We start from the raw sequence: 24,258 nt of genomic DNA, 5'->3' as shown, positions 1-24,258 counted from the left end.
GAAGGTTTCCTGTCAGGACAATAATGGCCAGACGTGCAAACATGCATCCACTGGTTCACTGGAACTGTAGAATTCTGCCTGTTATGTCAATCCATAGAATGTACCAGTACTGTAATAGTATTCTATATGTAGCACTGACATGTACTACTAGATGTCAGAGTAGTGTATACTGACTGTATACTTAGTAGATAAGAACTAGGTTTTGATGTTTGACTTTTGAATTTCAGAAAGGATTATGCTAGTGTTAATCCTTCAGATCAAGGAGGTTATAACCTCTTTGTTTAGATCAAACCTCACTGAAATAATCTAGTGTTGATTTATCTATATCCTACATACTGGTAGTATACTTGACAAAGAGGGGTAGACTCCACTGATTTGATAGGCTGGAAGCCAACTTAGACAGAAAAAAACAGACAATAGCAAGTGTGTATTCTGTCATTCTGGTGGTATAAATAACTATGATTATTGTCTGCTATACAAAGAGAGAAACCAGTAGAACTACTAGCTACTAGTATACAGACTTGGAAGGCAGTTATGTCCAGAAATAGATCTTTGAACAGTCAAGCAACATCAAACTCACCTGAGGCAGAACCTGCACTCTATTGAATGAATAGAACCTGAGTCCTTGGCCATACTGATATACATGATTATTGTCTACTACTAGACAAAGAAAAATGTTCTCCCAAAACACTAGCCTTACAACACAGTAATTACAGATTCACTAGGCAGCCATGTGCAGAAAGAGATCTTCAAACAGTATCTACAACAACAATAAACTTACCTGAGGTACGGCCGGCCCTTCACCAAACATCCTGCAGCTCACCTGTCCTAAGTTACCTGTGCGGCAAGCCCAAGCCCCCGGGCGTGACGTCAGTCTGTCAACCAGCAGGGCACTCATTTACCTGTTGCTATGGAGACGGTACACAAACCCAGCCCATCGGTGAATAGATTGTGACAGTACACAAAGGGAGCCCCCTGGATGAATGATTGAGCTGAACAAGGGAAAAGCCACACCCCTTTTCACTTGGGTAAAGGGTGTCAGTCCAATATGCTAATTAGATTACTTCATTGTTTGGCCATGAGGGCGTCTACCTGTATAACAGTAGTACAGTCCCAACTCATCAAATATTGATAGTCATTACAAAAGAAAGAGTTCTGTATGTCGTAATTTTCATGTTGTAGGTACTTAGCGATAGCCAGGTAATAAATGAAATTGGAGACAGCTATTTTATTGTAATATGTAGATATATGTACTGAAAACACAAGTTTTTCTTGTAGTTTTATGTGTGGATTTGATAAGCTATCAAATCCAGCAACGTAGAAAAGCTGGCAATATTAACCCAAGGAGGCTAAGTATATTAAACTCCTTGATTAACCCTTAAGTTGTAACTCTGTATCTTTTTAAGATAGATTTATAACTTAATAAGATAACTGAAGGGCACTTTTGCTTTGATAAGGCAGAAAAAATGATCAGGCCACTCTTCAGGTGCTGTCTCCTGGCTATTCTTGGATTCCTCAGTGGAAGGAGGCATTTGATTGGTTCATGGACACATTAGATGAATATATTATATTTTCATACTGATGTACAGTTGTGCCATGACTGCCATATTTGGATTTAATGTGAAGGTCACTGGTTGTTTTCTCTGGTACAAAATGTGTAACAAAAACAACAACAACAGTAAGAGCCAGCTGCATACCTCTCAGAAATTATGTGTGAGAGGGATGGACTTAGAAGTGCCATTGTGATCAAACAGCACAACATTAAACATAGTATTACATACGCTCATTTGCTACATGGTTCTACCTGTGATAGCTTACTGTGTTCACTCTTTTTTTCCCTTCCAAAAGTCGTATTACCCATAGAGGTTAAAGCTATGTTACCTGAGATGATTTAATCTGAATCATCATGCTGACAAAAACAAGGCAGTTTGAATCGTGTTGTCCATAGGAACATTTATTTAAGGCCAAAGAGGACTCTCTTTGAGTACTCTACAAACAGCCTGACCTGTACTTGACATTGAAATGAGAATGTGGCAGCACCACTCATCATCAAAGGAACATGATGTATTGAGGATTAAGAGTTCAAGAAAGGGTTACCTGCTGCATGGGTGTCCCTTTTGCAATGTCTTACTAGATATTTATCGGATTGTTGAGTGTTTTGAAGGTTTATGACTTATTTTTACATCATTCATTAATATGTGTACTTTGAAAGCCTAATGCATAAGATTTAATGAAGATTTGGGAGCTTGTAACGTTAGATTAAATTTAACCTTCAAAAACCCAACGTAAAATTAAAAAAGGGATTTTTTAGCATATGAAAAGTTAGAATATTGAATATGAATCCCTTTGGTGTAATGTATGATTTTTTCTTCTCTCACAATCCTCAGGTGTCGTCATGGAATGATAGCAACTTTCTTCGGTGACAGCAAACCCAAGTGTGAAAAAGCCTGTGACTACTGTAAAAATCCAAAAAAGGTAAGTGCCAGATTTCAATACACATCCATGCCTAATCTAAATCAGATTAAATGATCATTGCCTGTAAAATTTTAAGACACTTTACAGTGATTATGTGACATATGTACTGGATATATTGACGTCCTTACATAAAAAAAGTGTCTTTCTGAATCAGAGTTGAACAGCAAATTGCCAGTGCAAAAGGTAGACTTACTCAAATTTTTGACTGATCAGCTCCATTCTGTGTCAAGGAATGAATGAATGTCGACCAACACAGATGAACTTTCAAGTGAAGATTACAAATAGAAGTGTCTGTTTAGCTTTAATTCATAGTATTTCTCAAGAATTAAAGGAAGGTGGGATATGAGGACGGGGGTGTCTAAAATTGGGTAGGAAACCATAACAAAATTTTAACGGGCATCCAAAGATCTGGTTACCTCTGTTGGGAAACTTGTCTTGTATCTTGTTTATATTCAAATAAGATTCGGAGGTTACTTCCAGACATTTACTGTTAACCTGGATGTCTAGCCTTCATAAACATATCTTGATTAATATTTCTGTCATCCCTACAGGTGTATAAGGAGCTAGAGCAGCATCAGCTGAACCCAGTCAGTGCCAACAGGAGAGGGGGATCCGGATCAACCTTCATCTCTCAGGAAGGGGGTGATGAGGATCTGTATGGGGGAGGCCGGCGTGGAGCTAAAAGGTAAACCTTTCTTCCGAAAATGATTTTATCGGGTTGGTAGAACATAGGATATTGGAGATTTCTTTTTACACAACCAGTAAGTCTCACCTGCTGACGTTTCTGTAAACCTTTCTTCTTCTCTTGGATCAATACACAATATTGATCCAGCGTCATCATGATATGAACACAGTAGCCTTGCCTTGTCAAAATATAGACATCAACACTGCTTTTGACCTGCTGACTGCCAATGATTATAGACTCCAAGGAGAATAAGATTGGCAATGAAAAAGCATTGCCATGGCGACGGTGTAAGGTTTGCTATTGATAAATGTTGGTGGCGTGGTTTGATACTATACGTGTGCACTTTAAATGATAGATTAGATTGTCGAACATCCTGTGACATGGCATGGACTTGGTATGGTCGTGATAATTGAGTGGTAGATTTTTATCAGTACTATAAACTTTGTTTTTCCATGATGCTGGACTGGTTGCCAGAGAATGGTCATGTTTTAATGAATGTATTTTGAACACATTCATCTTAAGAACATACATGGACAAGAAATGTATTCATACTGTTCATGGACCCTTCACGCTCCGCGTTACAGGCGGAAGACGCTGTGAGACATTTTCACGAATGTACCTTCTGATTTAGTGCTACGCCAGATAGTGTGCCTAACTTAGCACGCTTTGGTTAATTTGCTCTCTTCGGAAGTTGGTGATGAAGTTAGGGAAATGTAAATAAGGCTTGAAGTCTGCTATATTCTAGCTTTCTTTTGACCGGAAAATTTTGACTGTGTGCACTTCTCACGTCATGTGAGAAGGGCTATGTCCAGCGCATCCCAGCTCATGTTTTCACGGGAAATAGGCTACTACGCACTGTGCGCGCGGCCCGACGTACGTCTTGCATGCGACCCGACTTACAAAATCATTATGAAAAAAACGACACGGCTTACGTCAACTTATTGGGAAATATCCTCGCCATCTCTGTTTACAGTTTCCTTTTCATAGACGGTACCAATCACATGTTAGAGCGTTACAAATCTGTGCGTTGAATCGTTCCGCCACCATCGCGGCCCAAAAAAATGGCGGGAAAACAACGTCGCCAGACGACAGCGATGTTAACGTTGTTTTCTTTGGTCGGTTTTCTTCTCAACAAACACTTAAAGACCCAATTTTTTGGGGTTTTATGCAGCTATATTTCTTATGTGTATGATAGAAACACAAACCAACAGACAGGCCAATAACTATCATTCCATTATTCATGGAGATAGTGATTTCAACGTGCTTTATCCGTAGCTTCTGGCACGTCTTGAGTTATGCCGGCCAAAATATATACAGTAGAATCCGCTTAACTGCACCACCCATTTGTCAGCGTTTTTGGTGCAACTATGCGGCTGGTGCAATTATGCGAAATGCCCAGCTGGACCGCACCATCATGGGCGGGGGGGGGGTGTATTGTTAGTCAGAAACTCTAGCACAACGAAAACATGACCCTTTGCTGAAAATAAAGAAATGACTACGACTGACCTGTTTTGATTTTGCATTCTTTCATTTTTCCATGCGATCTACCGCATTAATTTACAACACACGTAACGTTACAGGGGAGGCATTCTGAAACATCGCCATGGGATAACAGTTTCTGTGTTACATTACGTAGAGTACAGTTGTCGATTTACGTAAATCATGTACCGCCATGAAACTAGGAACTGAACCTAAGACTTGGTTACTGATTACGGGTGAGCCCAGAGCAGTGCCCCCCCTCATGTCTGGACAAATTAGACTGTCGACACCATGGTAGTGAGTTGTACAACGTATCCATTGGGTAGATATGGTTAGATGACTTAGATCAGTGACAGATCATTCTCCTTATAGCAGAGCCGAACCCGCGTTTACCTCGTTCTGGTGAATGCGGGAAGTTTATACGACGCGGATTCAGCTCTGCCATAAAAGAATGTGACAGATGATCACGTCAGCACCGCACCGCCAAAAGCGACTGCTATGTCTTCCTACGTGTTTGTAGGTTTTGCTGACTCGCTGTACGGTTTCCGACTGAATGTGACGTAAAGACGCCGGTCTTTCATTATTACAGCAGTATGTGACTATAGCGCTGCCGCGAACCTCGAACCACCGACAACACCCCATGTCATCCTTAATGCGAAATCAAATCCCCGCGAACTTGAATGCATTCACAGTAATAAGACAGTGTACAGGTAGAGACCAATCTTTATTGAGTACAGCGTAATGCCGCCTTTGGTAGGCGTGCGTCCTACACGCCCTGTGACCCACCCGGGACCTCCCATACGATTCCTATCAACGTGACTGTCAATTGAGACCGCCTTCTTTTGTTACTCATAACATATTGGCAGTATTGTGCCTTTACACCGGCAAGTATCGGCTCATTATCTCCATGAAAAATGGAGATATTGTTTTTGGCGTGTTTGTGTGTGTGTGTGTGTGTGTGTGTGTGTGTGTGTGTGTGTGTGTGTGTGTGTGTGTATCTCCATGAAAAATGGAGATATAGTTTTGGGTGTGTCTGTGTGTGTGTGTGTGTGTTTGTGTTTGTGTTTCCGCACTACTGTAGACAGCATAACTCCAGAACCTCTGGATGAATTTAGCTGATATTTGGTATGTGGGCGGGTGTTGTGAAGCCTAAGTTCAAGGTCGATTTTGGGCCCCCTGGTATGTGACCTTGGTACTGCAGCAGAAATTTCATTTTTGTAACTTTTGACCTGGACGTGCTATGGTCTTGATTTTTTGATGGCAGATAGCTTGTGACGTAATGAAGACGTGGTGTAGGTTTGGGCCCCATAGCAGCTTGCTCTGGAACTGCAGGGGCGTCATCGTGAAAACCTTCCAAGGAGAATAACTGAACAAAGGAACGACGGATATCCGTGATATTTAGTATGCAGGTAGTTTGGACAAAGATGTACATAATGAAGTGTAAATTATACTAATTGGGACTTAATTTGCATAGCTAATGAGGAAAATCTGTATTTGCAGTGTTTTCCATTATAAGACTCAAATACATGTAACATATGTAGTTTATGGAAAGTGGAGCATCAACAGATACCAATTATGCAAATGAATTACTGATTTGCATAATTATTGCAAAAACACTGGAATTCATCAAGTTGGAAAATTGTAGGACTGTCAATATTGCAACATGTGTAAGTAAGATAAAGGTGCTTATGATTAAGCATATATTGAAGGAGAATTGTTCATGGAGATATGGAGATATGGAGCATCAACAGATACAAATGATGTAAATAAATTCCTGATTTGCATAATTAATGCAAAACACCTAAATTCATCAAATTTGAAAATTATAGGACTGTCAATATTGCAACATGTTTAAGTAAGATAAAGGTGTTTATGATAAAGCATATATTATGTAGATGTGTAAGTCATTTGCATAAATAGACTTGTTCATGGAGATATGAGGTCGCGGAACTCTTGTTTGTACAGCGTTTGCCGATTTTTAAGTCAACTTGTGGAGGATTTTTGAAAAAATTTGGTGCAGTTATCCGGCATTGGTGACAATGCGTGGTGCAGATATGCGGAGTCACTAACAATGCAGTGAATGGGAACCGGTTTGGGATTTGGGGATTTGGTGCAATTAAATGGAGTGTGCGTTTATCCGAGGTGCAATTAAGTGGCTTCGTCTGTACTAGTATATGTGGAAACACAGATGCATACCGGACGCAAAGAAACACAACAAAAATAGGTTGAGGGATGAACAAAGCAATCATTCCTATACAGCCTAGATGCCAGACTGCTTCCAGTACCTGCACTGGCCAGTTAGTTTGTCGTGTCAATGCCAACATGCCCCTAAGGAAAATGTACTAAAGACCCGCTCAGTTAGACCCTCAGTTAAAAGGCGGAACATGTGTTTCCCTCCCTGGCGAAGGTTATAGCTGAAGGGTCGGTATTTGTGTGTGTGTGTTTTCTTCATTTATTAATCGGCTGAAGAATACACAGGATACAGAGGTGATCCACTCTAGCAAGTATACGTAGCTAATATCCAACATCACATCTGAATACAGCATTTGGGTAGTTCGATACAAACAAGCAATATATACAATAAACAATCAATATATAAACCAAGTAATACTAAGTTTTGGAACGTTTGCTAACTACAATATGACTGGGTCAAGCCAAAATTTCAGTATTACTGGCGAGTATGGCTATGAACAATTTTGTAGAACATGATCAGCGGGTGAACATGACGACGATCCGAAAGTTTTTCCCGACCTAGTTCAGCAAGGAGCGAAGAATACGAAGACCCATATACAGCCCCTGAAAGTACAAGAGCGCATTCGTATTCGTATACATATTCGGACTCGTTCTAATCATTGGGAATCACATAAAGTACACCCATGCCATGTAATGTCACCATATTCAAGGAGAGGGTGAATAAAGGATTTACAAATAACATCAAGTCTTTGTGTTACGTTGACATCTGGCATCCAGCTGGTGGAATTTTAGTATCAGTCCCTCCGGATCTCAGGGCGTGACTTTCTAGAACCAATCACCGACAGCTGGGCGTGAACGACAGCAGTGCGCAACTAACCACCGACAGCTGGGCGTGAACGACAGTAAGGCGTAGCCAACCACCGACCAACCAACCACGGTAAGGCGGAACCAGGGCAGGGCAAACGACAGTCGATTAATTAATCGCGCTTTTAGGACGCCATATGACAATTTGACCATCAGAAGTTTGATCATTGTTCAAAACGCTGCGTCGACCTCCACCCGTCCGGAGCAAAGGAAAAGGCCAGGAAGGCGCCCACACCTTCCGTCAGAGACTCAGATAGCGGTCTGAAGGTTTGTGAAGTTCTGGGTCTAAACCTGTTGTACGGCGCATATTTTTTTATTCACATAGAACTTGCCGTTTCTATGCTTGATCACTACGTTATTTCGTGGTCTGCATTAATTCTATTGTCCAACATAGTGGTTACAAACGACAAGTCTTCTATATGTCTTCACACTGCGTGATGGAAAACTGATTTGAATTGTAGCACCCCTGCTCTCCCCCATATATCTCACAATGAGCTCGTTTAGATTTTACGGATTTCGATTTGTGCAAACTTATAAGTACAGTTTGAAAGAGAGATGATAAGTACCTTATCTTTTCGACATGGAAATGTTTCTTGGAAACTTACAAAGTCACAAATATCCTGTTAAGCTCAGCCGACACAAATATCCCTCACCGGTGAGTTACAGATTTTCCGAACAGTTCAGTTACCCATTAATGTGCATCGATTTAAGTTAAAGTTGCAGGAGTTTTGTTTTATTTGTGGAGAGGACCATGCCCATGTATAATGAGAAACTTCTAGAAGAAAAATGAATTTTCTACATGTCCAGTTACGGACGTGTTTAGCTTTTGGATCTGAAATGCTTTCAAGTGTAGGGTTGAACAACGTAACCATAGAAAGCATAAGATATATGTCATCTTCCATTTTCCACCGAACATCATAGGAATATTAATCCCTAACACGTTCTGACTTCCAAAAAATAGTTGCATGTCATGTACGAAACTTCTGTACAACCAAAGTTGTGAGTTAACATTTATTCATCAGCTTGCTTTTTCAGGAGTTACGAGATAATAAGGATAGGAGGATGGAGGAAGGCTGGAGCAGCCAAACCGGGCGACCAATCAGGAGGACAAGTTACATGGAGGCTGTTCAAACAGTTTGCCTGGACAACATGGTTAGTAACATTCATTTCCTTTTCTTTCTTTCCTTGTTTTTTTTTCGATTACGATGAATAGAGAGGGATACAAAACACCTGTACAAGCCTTGTCTACCCCCTCCAAATTAAAGTTCTTGCATGTTAAGTTTCAGTTTCCATATGCATCATAGCAAGCCCACATATTACATAGTCATTATACTCATACTGAATTGAGATGGTTGGTTTAAAAACTGAACTTGGAATGCCCAATTATTTTGACCAGGTACTTGAAAACCAGACCAAACCCATGTTTGGTTTGGAGTTGGGGAAGAGGGATGGGTGGTGCGTTGGTTTAATCAATTAGATTGTACATTGTATGATAGGGCATGACATTTCAATCATCTAAATAAAACTGATAGACATCCATACATGTTTACATGTTGATTATGGTTGTCATGGAAGGAGGTGATCGAGCCTGTTAACATGTATCAAGGTGTTACTAATCCGACATTGTTTCTTTCAGCTCTGCATGACAATAAAGACAACAGTCATCAGAAAGAGTTGAACTTGAACGGCAGTAACAGCAGCTTTCAAATGCTGTGTATCACCTAACCAACAATCGTGGGGATCAATCTAGTCAGGCTTGACATTCAGTCTATAGTTCCAGAATTTCTGTGGCATGAATGGCCAAGTAAACGACTTGCTACTTGTACAAATATTTTACTTTAATGTACAATATGGAAATGTATCTTCCATAACATTGCTTTATTAACTATCTTATTTTCTCTTACCATGTTAATAAAGTAAAAGAGATAAAAACACAATGTGATTGTCTGTTTCTTTTCCAACGTTGGCGATTTAAATAGTCCCTAACCTGAAGACATATGAGCGGCTTGCAACTGAGTCATTCTATATTTGAAATCATATGTAATAAAATTCAAAGGATTATTGTGATCAGTTTGTTCTTATTTCAAACAAAATACAACTTAGTTAAAACATAAAGTTTTGATATTTCTATTTCCAGTTGTATCTTATCAGAATGTAACGTATTATTCGCTCTTGTAAAAAAGGCTTCTTTAAAAATGTTCAGATCATTGCAACAAGCCCTGGCGAAAGATATAGCTAAAATACTAGTAGATCAACAGACATAACTATCCCTTTACTTCACACATATGCCTTTAGACAAATACGTGACAAACAAATACTGTGATTAAATTGCCAAATTAAACTGTTTACCATATGTGCTACTTTCCAAATTAACACAGGGAGACAGGGGAAAGGTAACTTCAAAACAAATTCCCCAGGGAATACTCAACACATTCCAGACATGCCTGCACAATTCTGGGAATTCTTACAGAACGGGCGTAAAGTATACTATTAGGCTCGCCCCTGAGGCGTCGCCAAAATTTCAAAATGTTTTCTTTACTTTGCAAGGAAGCAGCATTGCACTGGTATGTGTATTGTCTAGCCTTCTGACTGACAGTATTGGGTGTAAGTACGCCTCCTATGAAAATCCAGCATAACTGCAGCAGCAGTTATTGGTGTTATGAATTATCTGCACTCTCACACAATGATGAGGGAATGTCTGAATGGGCTTGGTAACTTTAATGAGAATTTTTCGAAAAGCTGTTGATCACTCTATCGCTGTGAACGTGACGAAGTAACTGAACTGACTAATCACGGGAGGTCACAGATCCCGCATCTAATTAATTCATTTGACCTTTCACCCAAATGATCACTATGAAATGACATTGGCTATAACTATGAGATGTTCTCCCTCTTGTATTCCCCAGAGACAATGATGACTACTTCAATGATGATGATGACAGTGACAGAGGAGACAGAGATGAGTCATCGGGGTTTGCCAGCCTGGTCAAGCAGGAGTTCATGAAGAGGAGAGGGGTGAGATGTTTGCTTGTTGTGTTTTGTTGTTTTTAAAGTGATATCAGGTTTGTATATGTGCCTTCCCAAAAATTTCACTCATAATGATATTACACACATTTATATGCACTGCATTTATCTGTGCTGTATTATAAATCTGATAGATACAGGTGGTATTAGTTGAAATTGTTTACAAGTAGCATTTCTGCATACTAGTATCTTCCAAATTCCTCAAATGACCCATAAAACATGCCAAAATGACTTTATGTAAAATCATCATAAGGTTACACAAAATGAATGATTAGCTTAAATGAGATTGATAGGTACAACACTGTCTCTGATTACATTATACATGTATGTGATATAGACATGGTACTTCGCATCCTCACATAGTACATCATCTGCTAAATAAGTATAACATTGTAGAGTGTCACATAGCTGCAAGCCTTTACAATGCTTCATCTTGGCCCTTATTTACAATGGTGAAAAATACTTTTATACAGAGAAGTAGAAAATATCTATTTATAATGTCTTAACATTCCTACATGTACATGTATAGCATACACTATGTATACCAGCAAACATTAATGGAAACATACAGGTGCTTTGCTTATAGAGGTGATTATTGGCTCATATGTTGCCAAATATAATATACCTTCATACAAGTGCAGTCATACTGGCATACAACAGTGGTTTCCTAACTAGCTAATGGCTATGACAAAGGGATTATAGCCCTGCTGACACAGTCACTATGCAAATAGAATCTGAATACATTGTACATGTAATTGGAACCTAAGGAAATACACCTAATGTAATAACACACAACTGCCTGTGTCCAGTATGGTATAGGTAAAGAAACTATGAAAACAGAAAGTTTGAGTTCTTCTCTCCACTGTTATATGTAACATATCATATACTGTAAATGCAGAAATGTTCGCGGTGGTTTTATGTTTGCGGTTTTTTGTGGTAAACTCTTCAGCGTGAACTTAAATCCACCACAAAACATTTTGCCCACCTATGACTGTAGCGCTATTATTGTTTCAAACACGAACTTAAACCACAGCGAACAGTCCATTTTCTCTCTACCGCAAAATAAAAGCCACAAAAACTTAAAATGCATTTACAGTAAATGTAATAAGCAAAAGAAGGTGGCCACCATTTACACAACTTGCTTTGGAATAGATGCAGATCATTGGCCAGGATTTTGCAGTGGCTGATAATACTCCATAGCAGTGGCACCTGGTTCATTCATGTATATCACTTCTGGTTCATTCATGTAAACAGCTGTTTCTTCAGTACTTTCAGAACAAGGAGGGGGATCAGGTGGAAGCTGAGGAGCAGCTTGTTTCTGTACTTTTGGTGGTTTCATTGCCTTTCTTGGCCCCTTCCTTGCTTGTACTGTATTTATTTCCTTTTGTTCACATTGAGGGACATCGACATCCTCATACAACTCTGTAGAGGTTGGGGCAAAGGTATAACGATCATCTTGGATAGGTCCACCAGAAGTGATCGCACAAGTTGGTGGCTGCTGAGGAACAGCTTGTTTCTGCACTTTTGGTGGTTTTAGTGCCTTTCTTGGTGGCCGCCCTTTTGCTTGTGCGGTACTTCTTTCCTTTTGTTTATGATGAGGTACACTGATCTCCTCATATACCTCTGTGGAGGTTGGAGGAAGGGTGTAGCGATCATCTTGCGGAGGGCCAGAAGTGATAGTACAAGGAAGGGACGACTGATTGGGACATCTCAGACTGTCTTGTGGCTCTTCAGTAGTTACCCTTACATTACTGAATACAACACTTTGATCTGGGGCTGGAGGAGCATATTTCTGCCTTTTATTACAGGCAAGGAACACAACTGTGCAAAGGATTGCAGTACCAAGGACAGAGCCACACAGGCTGCCAGCAAAGGCAGCAACAGAGATGCTTGCGCTGGTTTCTGTTTCTTCCGGAACATTCAAGGTTATTGACATTCTGCTGTGTGCGCACCCTGCTGGATTCAAGGCAATGCACATGTATACCCCTTCTTGTTCTTTTTCTATGCTTGGAATCAAAACAGTACCATTGCTCAACATACAGACATTGGTACCATTGGCACAATCACTTGGCTTGATACTCTGTCCACTGGGCATAAGGAGCTCTAAATCTGGGATAGGAAAACCAGAAGTTTCACAGTACATGGTAACATTATCTCCAGTAGAAATAGTGCTACTGATATTGAGAATAGTAAAAGCCAAAACAGCTGGGCCCTCACACCTAAGAGACTGTGGATCAAGACTACTTAAAGGCTGTCCAGCAATACCAGCTGGATTGACATCACCACCACAAATTATGGTGGACTCAAAGGGAGCCCCTGTCATGTTGATTCTAGTTCTCAGCATCTGACAGTCACACACCCAGGGATTCCCCTGTAGGTTAAGGTTGTTTCCATTAGTTATTGTGGAGAGTAATTGAAAGGCATCAATGTTGAGCGTCTTGAAGTTGTTATTTTGAAGACCCAAGGAATTAAGGCTCGACAAGTCTGCTAAAGCTTCAACAGGGATCAGACTGATCTGATTTGAATCAAGGTTTAGAGTTAACAGATGACTCTGTGCTTGGAATGTGCCATCTGATATCTGTCTGAGTGAGTTTGACTCTAGGTTAAGGGTCAGAAGGTTTGGCAAATTGTTGAAGACAGCTTCTGGCAGATGTTCAAGCTGATTATGTCCCAAATTTAGTGATTGCAAATTATGGAGCCCAGTAAAGCTGAAGCGGTTAACTGATTTGATTTTGTTGTATTGCAAATCTAGTGTCATCAAATTTCCCAGACCATCAAATGCATTAGCCGGAACAGCAGTCAAGGTATTTTGATGAATGTGTAAAGTTTGCAGGTTTGACAGATGTTGGACTATCATATGGGAAGGGATTTCTGAAAGCTGATTGAAGCTTAGATCTAGAGTAACAAGGCTTTGCTTGATTTGGTCTGAAAATGCATCTGCAGGCAATCGTTTGAGTCCATTGTTGCTAAGATCTAAACTGTCACATGCACCTAGCCCATTAAGTGCTCCAGTCAGAAGTTGAACTGTGTTGTGTGCCAGATTCAGTGTCTGCAAGTTTTCGTTCTGTGTGAAGGAATCTGCCTGTATTGTCTTGATCTGATTGTCTTGAAGCTCCAAGGTTTTAAGAGCTGGAAGCCCATTGAAGGCACCCATGGTGATGTTTTGCAAACTGTTTGAGTAAAGGGGTAAAGTTTGCAGGCTTTGGAGACCATTAAATGCTCCAGGCTCAATGAACTGCAATTTGCTATTCTGAAGCTGCAGAGTTGTAAGCTGTCCTAATCCACTGAACACATCTGTGACAAGAATCTCAATATTGTTTTGGTGAAGATGCAATGTTCTCAAATTTTGGAGGGAAGTAAAAGCATTTGGTGCAAGTATCTGGACCTTGCTGTTCTGCATTGTTAATGTTCGTAAGTTGCCTAGTCCCTGAAATGCATTTGAAAGCAACCTTATCAACTTGTTGTTATTGAGATTTAGGTCTTGCAAACGTGTGAGGCCGTTGAAGACATTAGCTGGTAGCGTAGTGACATTGTTGTTTTGGAGGTTTAAAGTGGTCAGTTGGCCCAAACCAAGGAATGCATTTGTTGACACTGTCTGAATGTAGTTGTCCTGAACATACAGGTATTGCAGGTTATTCGGTCCACTAAACTGGCTACTTGGCAAGTCACTGAGTTGGTTGTCATTAAGATAGAGGTTTCTCAAGGAGAACAACTGGCTGAAGATGCCAGAAGTCAAGGAAGTCAGCTGGTTCTGGTTGAGTCGGAGGGTCTGGAGTCGAGACAGTTGTTGAAAGATTGTGGATGGAAGGGTAGTCAGTTCATTGTCATCCAGCCGTAGTTCTACAACATATTGAACATAACTGCTGAAGATATTTGAAGGAAGGTACTGAATGTTGTTGCCATACAAGTGTAGAGTTCTGAAGTATGTGTGGCCAAGTCCTACAAACACATTGGAACTAAAGGACTGCAAGTCATTGTCATTCAGGTATAGAGAAACCAAGCGAGACATGTCACTAAATATGCCAGCAGAAATTGAGCTGATATGGTTTCCATTTAATTGTAGTGTTTGAAGCTGCTGTAGACCATTGAACATGTTACTGGTGGTTAGTCCTGCAAGCTTATTGCCTTGAAGGTCTAAAGTTTGTAAGTTCCTCATGTACTGAAAGGTGTTTGATGATATACTGCTGACTCGATTGTCAGCAAGGTTAAGTGTTCTTAGTTGGCTAGGAGTTGAGGAAGACCCCATTCCTTGGAACATGTAATAGTTTAAGTTTGGAATTGTGTTATTCTGAAGATAGAGATACTGCAAACGTGTAAGGCCAGAGAAAGCGTTGAATGAAAGGCTACCAATCATGTTGTTAGACAAGTCAAGTTGCCGTAAATTTGTAACATACTGAAATGTGTATGATGATATACTGGTTATCTGGTTGTTTTGTAAGTAAAGGTAATCCAAGCTTGATAACCTGTTGAACATACTGCTGGACAGGCTTGTGATGTTGTTGTTGTTCAGGTACAAGTAATCTAGATTTGTAAGGTAATTAAAGGTGTTTGATGCAATGGCTCTGATGCTATTATACTCCAAATATAACCTGTCTAGGCTGCTCAGACTACTTGAAAACATATTTTGTGACAGGGATTCAACCTCATTGTTTCGCAGATATAGGTAGTCCAGCTGGGAAAGTCCAAGAAACGTATTTGGGCCAATACTGTGAATTTGGTTGTTGTCCAGGTAGAGGGAATCAAGATCACTCAAACTAGAAAACATGCCTGACTCTAGTGATTCTAAACCATTTTGCCTTAGATACAGGTAATCTAGTTGGGACAGGCCAACAAAGGTGTTTGTGCCAATGGTACTTATTTTGTTATCATCCAGATAAAGGCGCGAAACCTGAACTAAACCATCAAACATCCCATCTCCCAATGTAGCCAGTTCATTGTTTTGAATATCAAGTTCTATAATTGAGCCTGAGTTCAGAAATGTCCCACAAGTTATTGTGGAAATCTTGTTTCCACTAAGATACACATTTTGTAGACTGCGGTACCTTGATACTGATGTGTGACTGATGTTAGTCAGATCATTGTTGCGCATGGACAGAATCAGTATTGATGTATCAAAATCTTGTGGGATGGACTGGAGGTCTTGGTTGTCACAGTTGGCAGTTGTAGAGCTACTGCTGCACCCAGGTGGGTAAGCTGCTGTGAGATGACTTTGCAGCAGTGCAACAAGGGTGTGGAAGAAGAGGAAGGCTTGCTTCATCTTCCTCATTTTGTTTGAAGCTGTAAGGTACAGATTGTACTTTGTTGAGGACACACCTTCAATGTCAATACATATGAATTAATAAAAAAGTAAGATTAGAAGTATATGTTACTGGAAGAGCTGTTCAGTATCTGATGGCCCAGTGATGCTTGTATACAGGCATGTAATATTAGGCACATACTAATCATACAATTGTATATGATATTAAAAGTATTCAAATGTGTCAACTGAATAATTTGTTACTCACATGTATAATCTGAATTGTTGGGTCTATATTTCATGACCTTACACTTAAAATACAAGTTGGTGTAGCAAAAAAAGCATATTTAGGTAAATGTACATGCAATTGAATGTTTAAGAGCTGACAATTTCGTAATCAAATTTGTATACCTTTGCTGTGCCGCATTTCTAAGCCTATTAGTGAGATGATTGACAGGTCTGCCTGGCATAATAGACAAAGACAGATTATGTCATGTGGTCATACGTTATATGTCATATGTTATACTGTCCGGTTGCAAAGACTGACAGAGATATATTCTGTTAAGTTGCACCTTCTCTATAAGGAAGTGAAATTTTAAAGAATTTGAATAAGCTACCTACAAAATGAATCCCTTAAACATGTATAAATGGGGGGAAAAATCACCTTTTTATGAAATTCCAGATTTTCCTTTCCAACTGGACAGGCTGTCTCAGGCCTTCCCTTTCCTGGTGGCTGTTTTGGCTGGTATACGTAGAGGATACCTGCTTCGAATTCGGGTAGTTGTTCCTTTGGGTGTGACAAACAGGTTTGAACTAGTCAAACAGTACTTGTAGCCTACAGGCATGATTGCCCTGTTGTAACCTGACTGGTTCAATAGCAACCTTATCGTGCTGTTGACACCTTGCTGCCTTTTGCAAACTGGCCAAAGTCAATATTTGTAACGCTAGTGATGAGGAAGTAAATGACAATGGAAGGGACAATATTTGCTTCTGAATACAGAAGTCCTCACCTACATGTATTTACCAAACTTGCTCTTCTAGCTACATCTTTTGGTTTCTTTGTTTCACATATTAACCAGTTAACTGCCTTTATGTGTAACACAACAGATTTGTACAATAAGTATAAGATGCACAAAACTGGATTGTAATAGGCATTGACGTGAACATTTTCATCAATTCATCTAAGTCCATCTCATTTAATCTAAAGAAGCATCCTTGTATTACTAAGTATATCTGCTTCCAAGGGTATACTATTTGGGATCTGTGCCTCTCTTCCCAATCCATATAATTTAAAGGAAACCTGACGTATTTCATAACTGGCAAGATACATTAAGTTCACAAAATGCTAGCTGGCTTCTTAATTGATGAAATAAAGATGCATCTGCTCAGTTTTGATGTGGTGTTTTAATGTGTCCTTCTGCAGGGTAAAGGTTCTAACACCCCTACCCAGGAGGAGTTTGTCCCCCCTGACCCTGACTGTCCTCTGAGGGAGGCAGGCAGCCAGAGGATCCCCAAACTCACAATAAAGGTACATCTTCTGATAGAGAATACCAAATATGAAAAGGGATTATGTTTCACTACAGATCCAGAGGTACTGCAGGTTATGTGGGTATCTCACTGGACTGTTCGCCTGTTTGTGCCCACTTTAAGAATGCCTGGCAACTGGTTTCGTGAGATACCCGCTTAAGCTAGATTAATGTTTTGGAAAACATCAGAAAAAGAATCAAGTGCATGTGCCATGGTCTAGGTACAGTACTCAAGACACAATTTTTTTTAGTATTATAAAACAGTATTGTTGGTGAGGTATTTTGTTAAAAGACAGGAAGAAAATTTTGTTCCTCTTTTTCTTAAGAGAAAGATTGTACAAATAGCAATCATGAAGTTGGTATTATTGTCTTTAACTGCAGGCAAGAGAGCACTGTCTGAAGCTCTTGGAGGATGCACTCAGGGAAAACTTTCTCCAGTACTTCAGAGACAACCCTGCCAAGCAAGCTGCTAGGTGAAATGGTTGTTTTTAAACAGTGTCACAATTTTAGAAAACACTTATTAAGTAAAAAAGTTTCTTATTTTGTATGATAATGATGTGTGTGTTGGAAGGATGCAATAAAGAAGTTTAAAAAACGTTTTCAACTCAGTTTTCCTGAAGGTAGATGTTATTGACTCATCTGCTTGTTTCTTGACTAGACTAATATCATCATTGTGGTACATGCATATGAAGTCTACTCCTGCATTCCTGTACTGACTGTTGTATCCCCCATGTACAGTGAGTGGGAACCCCAGTGTTGTGCCATAGATGTGGAACACAAGGTTTTCAGAGCCAGCCGCGTCGCGTCAACCTACAGGATGGGTGCTCTTAAGAAGGTTAGAGGTCACATATCAGTCCTGAACTTACACGCAGACATGTTAGTCTTTTGGTGTCATCCTTAGAGGCATATGGTTGTTATTGAATACCATGTTACCGAAATGTATTGAGTAAAAATTGAAGATCCCATCTTTAAATCACCTGTCTTGTACTGTTATGTCAGAGGAGGCAAAATTGAATTGAAATACAATCTTTTGTCATGCAAGATGAAAAGTACAATGTTACAATGTATGTTTTTAATTTCTTTTGTCAGGTTAATGAAATTAATAGCACAACCAAGAAGGGAGACATACACAATGCTCTTGTACCCAACGGTTCAAGTTCCGCCAGCAGAACTGCCATTAAAGAAGAAGGAGAGCAACAAGAGGATGGAAACAAAAACAGCTCAACTTCTAACCTCTCACCAGAACAGACTCCTGTAGCACAAGTTGTAAAGGTAAACATACTTTAAAAGTACTTTTGAAGTGGTGTAAAGTCTGGAATTCTTGAAAGTAAAGTGATAATTGCTTTACACTGATTTACTACCAGTGAGTGAACGACGCAGAGCTGACTCTACTAGTATATGTTAACCATTAAGGCCACTCCTGTTTGATTTGTTGAATTGATTCTTTCATTGAAAAAAAAAATACATGTAGAATATCAACATGAAAACAAAGTGTGACAGTTAAGTCTGTACCTTGCTTCACACTCTCAGAAAGCGAATAAAGTCATTTTTTTTCTCTCAAGCCTCTAAAAACATCTTCTCCTATTGCTGAGATTTTAGTTTCAAGTGTCCATTGCAAGAACCAAGAAAATGAGTTGGTACAGCCTAACAATGGCTTTATACTTGGTTATAACATTGTAATTTATCATTGATATGCCGCCCATGTTGAGTAGCAGGTCGTGTTTCTCCCTACCCTAAATCAAGATCACAATCTAGGATGTGGAGGAAGTGATGAAATACTGTTTGCTCTTGTTGAAGTTTTAGCAATGTAATTTATTGAAGCATAAATGTGAAGTGACTCTTGGTACTTAAAAAGTGCTTAATGACAGTAAAGAATGCTAGATACACTTGAGGACAGAAATAGCCTTTTTCCTTATCTTTTATTGAACACAGAAACGCTGTATTTACAAATGTTGAAATTTGTGTTTTTTAGGAAGAAAAGAAGTCGTCTTACAGCTGCAGCTTCCAAACTGCCTCAAGTCTACTAAGATCTCGCTTCAACTCTGAAGACATTGTTGATTTCAAGACAGAATCTAAGCAAATGGCTCCTTCAAGTAGCAACATTTACCAATCTTCAACAAGTCTCCTGGACTCACAAGGCTCAATGTACTCTCTAAGACATTCAAGCAGTCTAGGTTTTCAGACTGCATCAGACTTGATTAAAAGTAAAACAACAGATTCTAACTTTTCTACAACAGGCTTTACCACAGCTAGCAACATTCTAGAAAAGGAACGGCAAAAATCAGCCTCTGAGTCTCTCACAGGATTTCAGTCAGCTGCAACACTTCTTAGAAGTCAGTATTCAGTCCCGTCAAGTGGTGAGACCAGTTATAAAAGCACACTGAAGAGGACTAGATCCAAGAGTGCTTCTAAAGCTCTTACAAGTGGAAACTCTGGAATGAAGCAAGCTCCTATTGTCAAATACTTCTTTGAGGCAAATAGGTAAGTGCTATAAACTTGAGTCCATTCTAACGTGATGATTTCTACTTTGTTAGGCATTTGCATATTCCTTGTCCACACAAACAGGTTTCATGTTGAGAAAAAAATTGTCCAGTATTTGGTGACATTCCTTCTGAGGCCAACTTTTTTCCCTTGCACTGTACTACAAGTCTTGTACTTATAGTCCCCAAAGTTCTTAATAATACCTTGAGTTCCTTGCAGACATCGTACAAAAGCCAGATCAAATGTTTTCAGTTCTCTTGCTCAAATGCAGAAGTTATTAAATGATTAGATTGGGTGTAGACACCAGAAGTAGTCCACTTATGCCGCCTTCTCGCCAGCTAACAGCTCGCTCAGTATCTTGATCAGATCTCAGCAGACTTTTGTCCCCTTCCTTTGAGGCACAAGTTTCTCCGAGCGCCTCAGCTTGGCCTCCTGCTGCTTCTGCAGTTGAAGACACTGCCTCCTCTGGAGCACGTTCTTCTTCAGGTCCAGCCTGTTCCAGCGGAATTTGAACTGGACGCCCCCTTCTGTCGGAACGTCCAGCTGTAGTTCTTTGATTTTGTCCATGAGGTCCGAAATGTCGGACTGAAGCGACGTTACATCAGCCTTGTTCTGTTCCAATTTTCCATCTGCTGTGGTTTGTGATGCCTGCTTTGCTGGTCCCTGAGATTTGTCTTTTCCATCTTGTAACTGTTTCGGGTTGTTGAGGTAGCTTTGGCTCTTGAGTAGTGCCCCAGGGTGCTGCGTGTCTTTCTCAGCCATGTCTGAAGGCACACTGCCAGTTCGGTTCAGTTCAGTTTGCCAGTAAGCCGCCCTTGAAAGGACCATTCCATCGTTGCCAGGTTGCCTCTTTTCTTTAAACCTTGTGTAGTACATGGTTAAAAGGTCGTTTGTTTCAATTGTCCTTTCATAATTTGAACAGGTATAGTCGTGCACCTGAAATAGTTTGGTTGCTGTGCCAATTATCAGTCACCTGACCCTTTGAGTTGATTTTGCTGACTTTGGAAGGTGATGCAATAGCACAAAGTTTACAGGAAATGATGAATATTTCCTGTTGGGCCAAAATATAGCTGTTAGTGGAAGCCATCTTTCTAGCTGCCTGAAAATTGAAAAAAATTTAAATTATGTTTTATGTTTTCATATACTGTATGAGAAATCAATCTTTTAAGCTGGGCACGTAAAAATGGAAAGAGAAGGCTGGCACTGCAAAAACTATTCTTGCTGTCACAAAATGAATGCTTTGAATTCGTACCTGACTCTAAATCATGGCAAAGACACACTCTTCAGTGTACATGTGACCTATGGTGTGAATGGAGTTCATTGTAGATGGTTTTGACCAAACTTGGTCCCCTTATACCAAACTACATGCTCCCCTTACCCTAAACAGGAATAAATCAATTGCTCCTTTTTTACCCATCATTCTGATTTACCTACTGTGATATAAAAAAGATTGCTGTCTAAAGAGTCCAACTTGTGCAGTTGTGTAAAGCAATGTAAGAGCAGCCAGGTCGAGCATGTCAGATCTTTGTAATTGAAGATACGGCTTCCGTTCCTCTTCAAGCCTTCAGCAACATTAAAAAAGTGTGTTATCTTTTCTTTTCATCAACACTTACAAATTGCTCTGTCAGTTTTTAACATACAGCATGCATTTACACCAAAAAGTAATGCTCTAGTTGCATTATTGTTATGAAATAGATTTGCTTCAATTGCTCTTTTTTGTGTCCCAGGTCAGAAGATCCAAGACAAAAAAGAAGCCTCTCGACTCAGGTGATTGACCTTGTCAATTTCTTACCTCAAGCACTTTCCAGGAAACCGAGTACAAACCTTGTAGTCAGCTGCAGTCCTATATTGTATGATGATGATTGATTCTTTCTTTTGATGACATTGTCAAGTGTGGTATGTACAATCCAGTATGAAAGAGGTTTCTTATATTATTAACAGTTTTTTTATGCCTCCATTACATATACTATGGTTGATTATGTCCTTTTATGATGTATAGTGCAAAATGTTCAACTACCGGTATGTATTTTCGATGATGTATGTGTTTCTGGGGTGAGAGCTAGAAAAGGCATTACAACCTGTTCTCTCACCCCATCTAAATGTGTGTGGAGAATTTTAATGAACAAATAAACAAGATATTGTCCTTTTCTGTCTAACTTGATTAGTACAATGTCATCAATGTTACTTCCATCTGCAGGAGGAGACTGCACCAGCAAAGAAGCAGCGGAAACAAGTGGCATCCCTCAGTACGCCAATAGTAGATAGAAATTCAGAACAAACCGTTAAAACACCAAACAAAACAAACAACAGGCAGAATCCTACCAGTAGCCGTCCAACTAGGAACAACAGACTATTACACTTGCAAAATGATCAATGTGGCCAGAGTTTGGACAAGTCTACAGTAAGTAATGGGAAGGTTCAGACGGACACACCCGACTTAAATGATGAGCTGAAGAATGCTGCTGATATAGTGGTGAGGTACCTCACACCGTACTACAAGGATGGGAGATTTGCATCAAAGGTGTGTACCTTAAGGATCCATGCTATGTCCACCTCTAGGTGGATATGAAATATACATGTATTGTAGAAATATTTTATTTATCATGTACATTGTAGCAGTAACAGGTAATGCATTTTTAAGTGATACCAATGACTCCATATTATCAACATCCTTTGATTACACATATCTTCAAAGTTTCTTCATTGTTCATAGACATGTATGAGTGTCTCAGTGTGTGATTGTTACACAGTATGTTGTTGGTCTGCCTATTGTGTTCTGAGTAGAGAGCTTTGAGCATGTAATTTGCATGTTATATGCATATGGTACTTGTTTTCTGATCATTAACCTTCCTTCCAGGACCTGTTTAAGGCGTTTGCCCGTGTGCTGTCACACAAGTTAAAGGACGATCCCAGAGTCAACACAGACAATGGTGAATATCCCTTTCCACAATAATAAGTCTTAAAGTCATGTTGTTTGTACCATGCTTGTAGTAACAATTAGATATATAATATTAGATAACTTGAGCATTTGGCATTTAAGGCGACAGATTAAAAAAGGATCGCCAATATCACATAACTTCTTTAAAAGAATATCTTGGATGGGTTTCTCCATATCCACACCCTTTATATCGACATAGAGACTTCGACCGATGACAGAGGCCTTATGATTCTTGTAAGGTTGACTGAATCAGATACATGTATATTACATTGTTCCATGGAAAACTACTTGTTGGTTTTTGATTCTTGTGATCACACCAAGTAATGATTTTTCTTTTGTCCCAGTGAAAGAGAGAGCAAAGGCTGCCATCCGACAGTTCTTCAAGTGTCATCCCAGCTGTTCCAGTGAGACAGATCTGAAGAGCCTGGTGTGATGCAGGGTTTGTGCACACATTTCAGGGTTCAAAATATCACCCGCATGTACAGGTTAGTGTAATCTCCAAGCAGATCTCTACGAGGGCAAAATTGTGTCCAGCCAGTCAGAATCTACAGCCGGCCCCTGTAGGATCTGCGGCAAGACGGCTGTAGATTTTGGCCAGCTGGATATGACTTTGCCCTGTAGAGATCTGCTTGGAGATTAAGGTTAGTGCAGATGACATTGGAGCTGTACAGATATTTCTGATGTCTACCTGTAGCCAACCTGCACTTGCCTATGATAAAATCAGTCTCTGGAGCAGGTAATTATTTCACATGTTACCTGCACCAGTGGAGGTATGCTAAATTAAATCAAATCAAAAAACTATTTCGAGCCCTGTATAATGTGCATTGTAGTGAGAAGGTCAACTCTAGTACATTCTGGTTGTAGTTTTTCCATGCCTTTGTTGTACAAGAATGCAATCTGTCTGTAGCAAGATTTGAACTGCTTATATACAGCTTCGAAGCACCCACTCAATACATGTGCCATATATAATTATGAAGATAATGTTTGTTGCAAAATACACATACTAGATACTATATACAACGTTAAAGGAAAGCTGCACAAAAAATTGAAAATCCTTCTATGCTATGCTTAATATATTCCAAAGTCAAATTCTTACTTCAAGTTGTTTCACATAAGTCCGTCATAGTTCTGGGATTTTCTACAGTTTGCAACTTATGCCGTGCTGACGCCTTCTCACCTGATAATTGAATTATATTACGTCAGTGTTTCAAATTTTTTACCTGATGATTGTATTATATGACGTCAGTGTTCTGAAATTCAATCATCAGGTGAAAAATTTGAAACACTGACGTCATATAATTCAATTATCAGGCGAGAAGGCGTCAGCACGGCATAAGTTGCAAACTGTGGAAAATCC

At 39.7% G+C, this 24,258-nt stretch overlaps 2 protein-coding genes and 1 long non-coding RNA gene across 4 annotated transcripts in view; 2 read left to right on the top strand and 1 right to left on the bottom strand.

Annotated features, from left to right (window-relative positions):
* LOC136436738 (ATP-dependent DNA helicase Q5-like) overlaps window positions 1-23,922 on the top strand; it is a 48,825-nt gene extending 24,903 nt beyond the window's left edge. The window contains exons 7-18 of the mRNA XM_066430966.1: window positions 2,388-2,475; window positions 3,027-3,160; window positions 10,603-10,711; window positions 17,380-17,484; window positions 17,864-17,955; window positions 18,221-18,317; window positions 18,572-18,754; window positions 19,455-19,963; window positions 21,691-21,730; window positions 22,161-22,484; window positions 22,821-22,893; window positions 23,246-23,922. Of these exons, the coding sequence (XP_066287063.1) occupies window positions 2,388-2,475; window positions 3,027-3,160; window positions 10,603-10,711; window positions 17,380-17,484; window positions 17,864-17,955; window positions 18,221-18,317; window positions 18,572-18,754; window positions 19,455-19,963; window positions 21,691-21,730; window positions 22,161-22,484; window positions 22,821-22,893; window positions 23,246-23,334 (1,843 nt within the window). The 3' untranslated portion in view covers window positions 23,335-23,922. The remainder of the gene's footprint in view (window positions 1-2,387; window positions 2,476-3,026; window positions 3,161-10,602; window positions 10,712-17,379; window positions 17,485-17,863; window positions 17,956-18,220; window positions 18,318-18,571; window positions 18,755-19,454; window positions 19,964-21,690; window positions 21,731-22,160; window positions 22,485-22,820; window positions 22,894-23,245) is intronic.
* On the top strand, window positions 7,651-9,633 carry LOC136436743 (uncharacterized). 2 transcript variants are annotated; one of them, XR_010756078.1, is made up of 3 exons: window positions 7,651-7,769; window positions 8,732-8,848; window positions 9,333-9,633. It is a non-coding gene; the product is annotated as an uncharacterized lncRNA (long non-coding RNA). The 2 variants fall into 2 exon arrangements; XR_010756077.1 differs by lacking the exon at window positions 7,651-7,769 and adding an exon at window positions 7,845-7,963.
* Window positions 10,922-16,312, bottom strand: LOC136436737 (protein artichoke-like). Its single transcript, XM_066430965.1, has one exon. The coding sequence runs from the start codon at window positions 15,984-15,986 to the stop codon at window positions 11,880-11,882; it is 4,107 nt and encodes a 1,368-aa protein (XP_066287062.1). The 5' UTR covers window positions 15,987-16,312; the 3' UTR covers window positions 10,922-11,879.
* Window positions 23,923-24,258: the final 336 nt, after the last annotated feature.

This window comes from Branchiostoma lanceolatum, chromosome 6, assembly GCF_035083965.1.
Source record: "Branchiostoma lanceolatum isolate klBraLanc5 chromosome 6, klBraLanc5.hap2, whole genome shotgun sequence".
Lineage (NCBI taxonomy): Eukaryota > Metazoa > Chordata > Leptocardii > Amphioxiformes > Branchiostomatidae > Branchiostoma > Branchiostoma lanceolatum.
The sequence above is the reverse complement of the archived record's forward strand: the minus strand, read 5'-3'. Positions and strand labels throughout refer to the sequence as shown.

Bases quoted from the DNA above. Each gene is read 5' to 3' on its own strand.
- LOC136436737 (XM_066430965.1), bottom strand. From the start codon at position 15,986: ATGAGGAAGATGAAGCAAGCCTTCCTCTTCTTCCACACCCTTGTTGCA.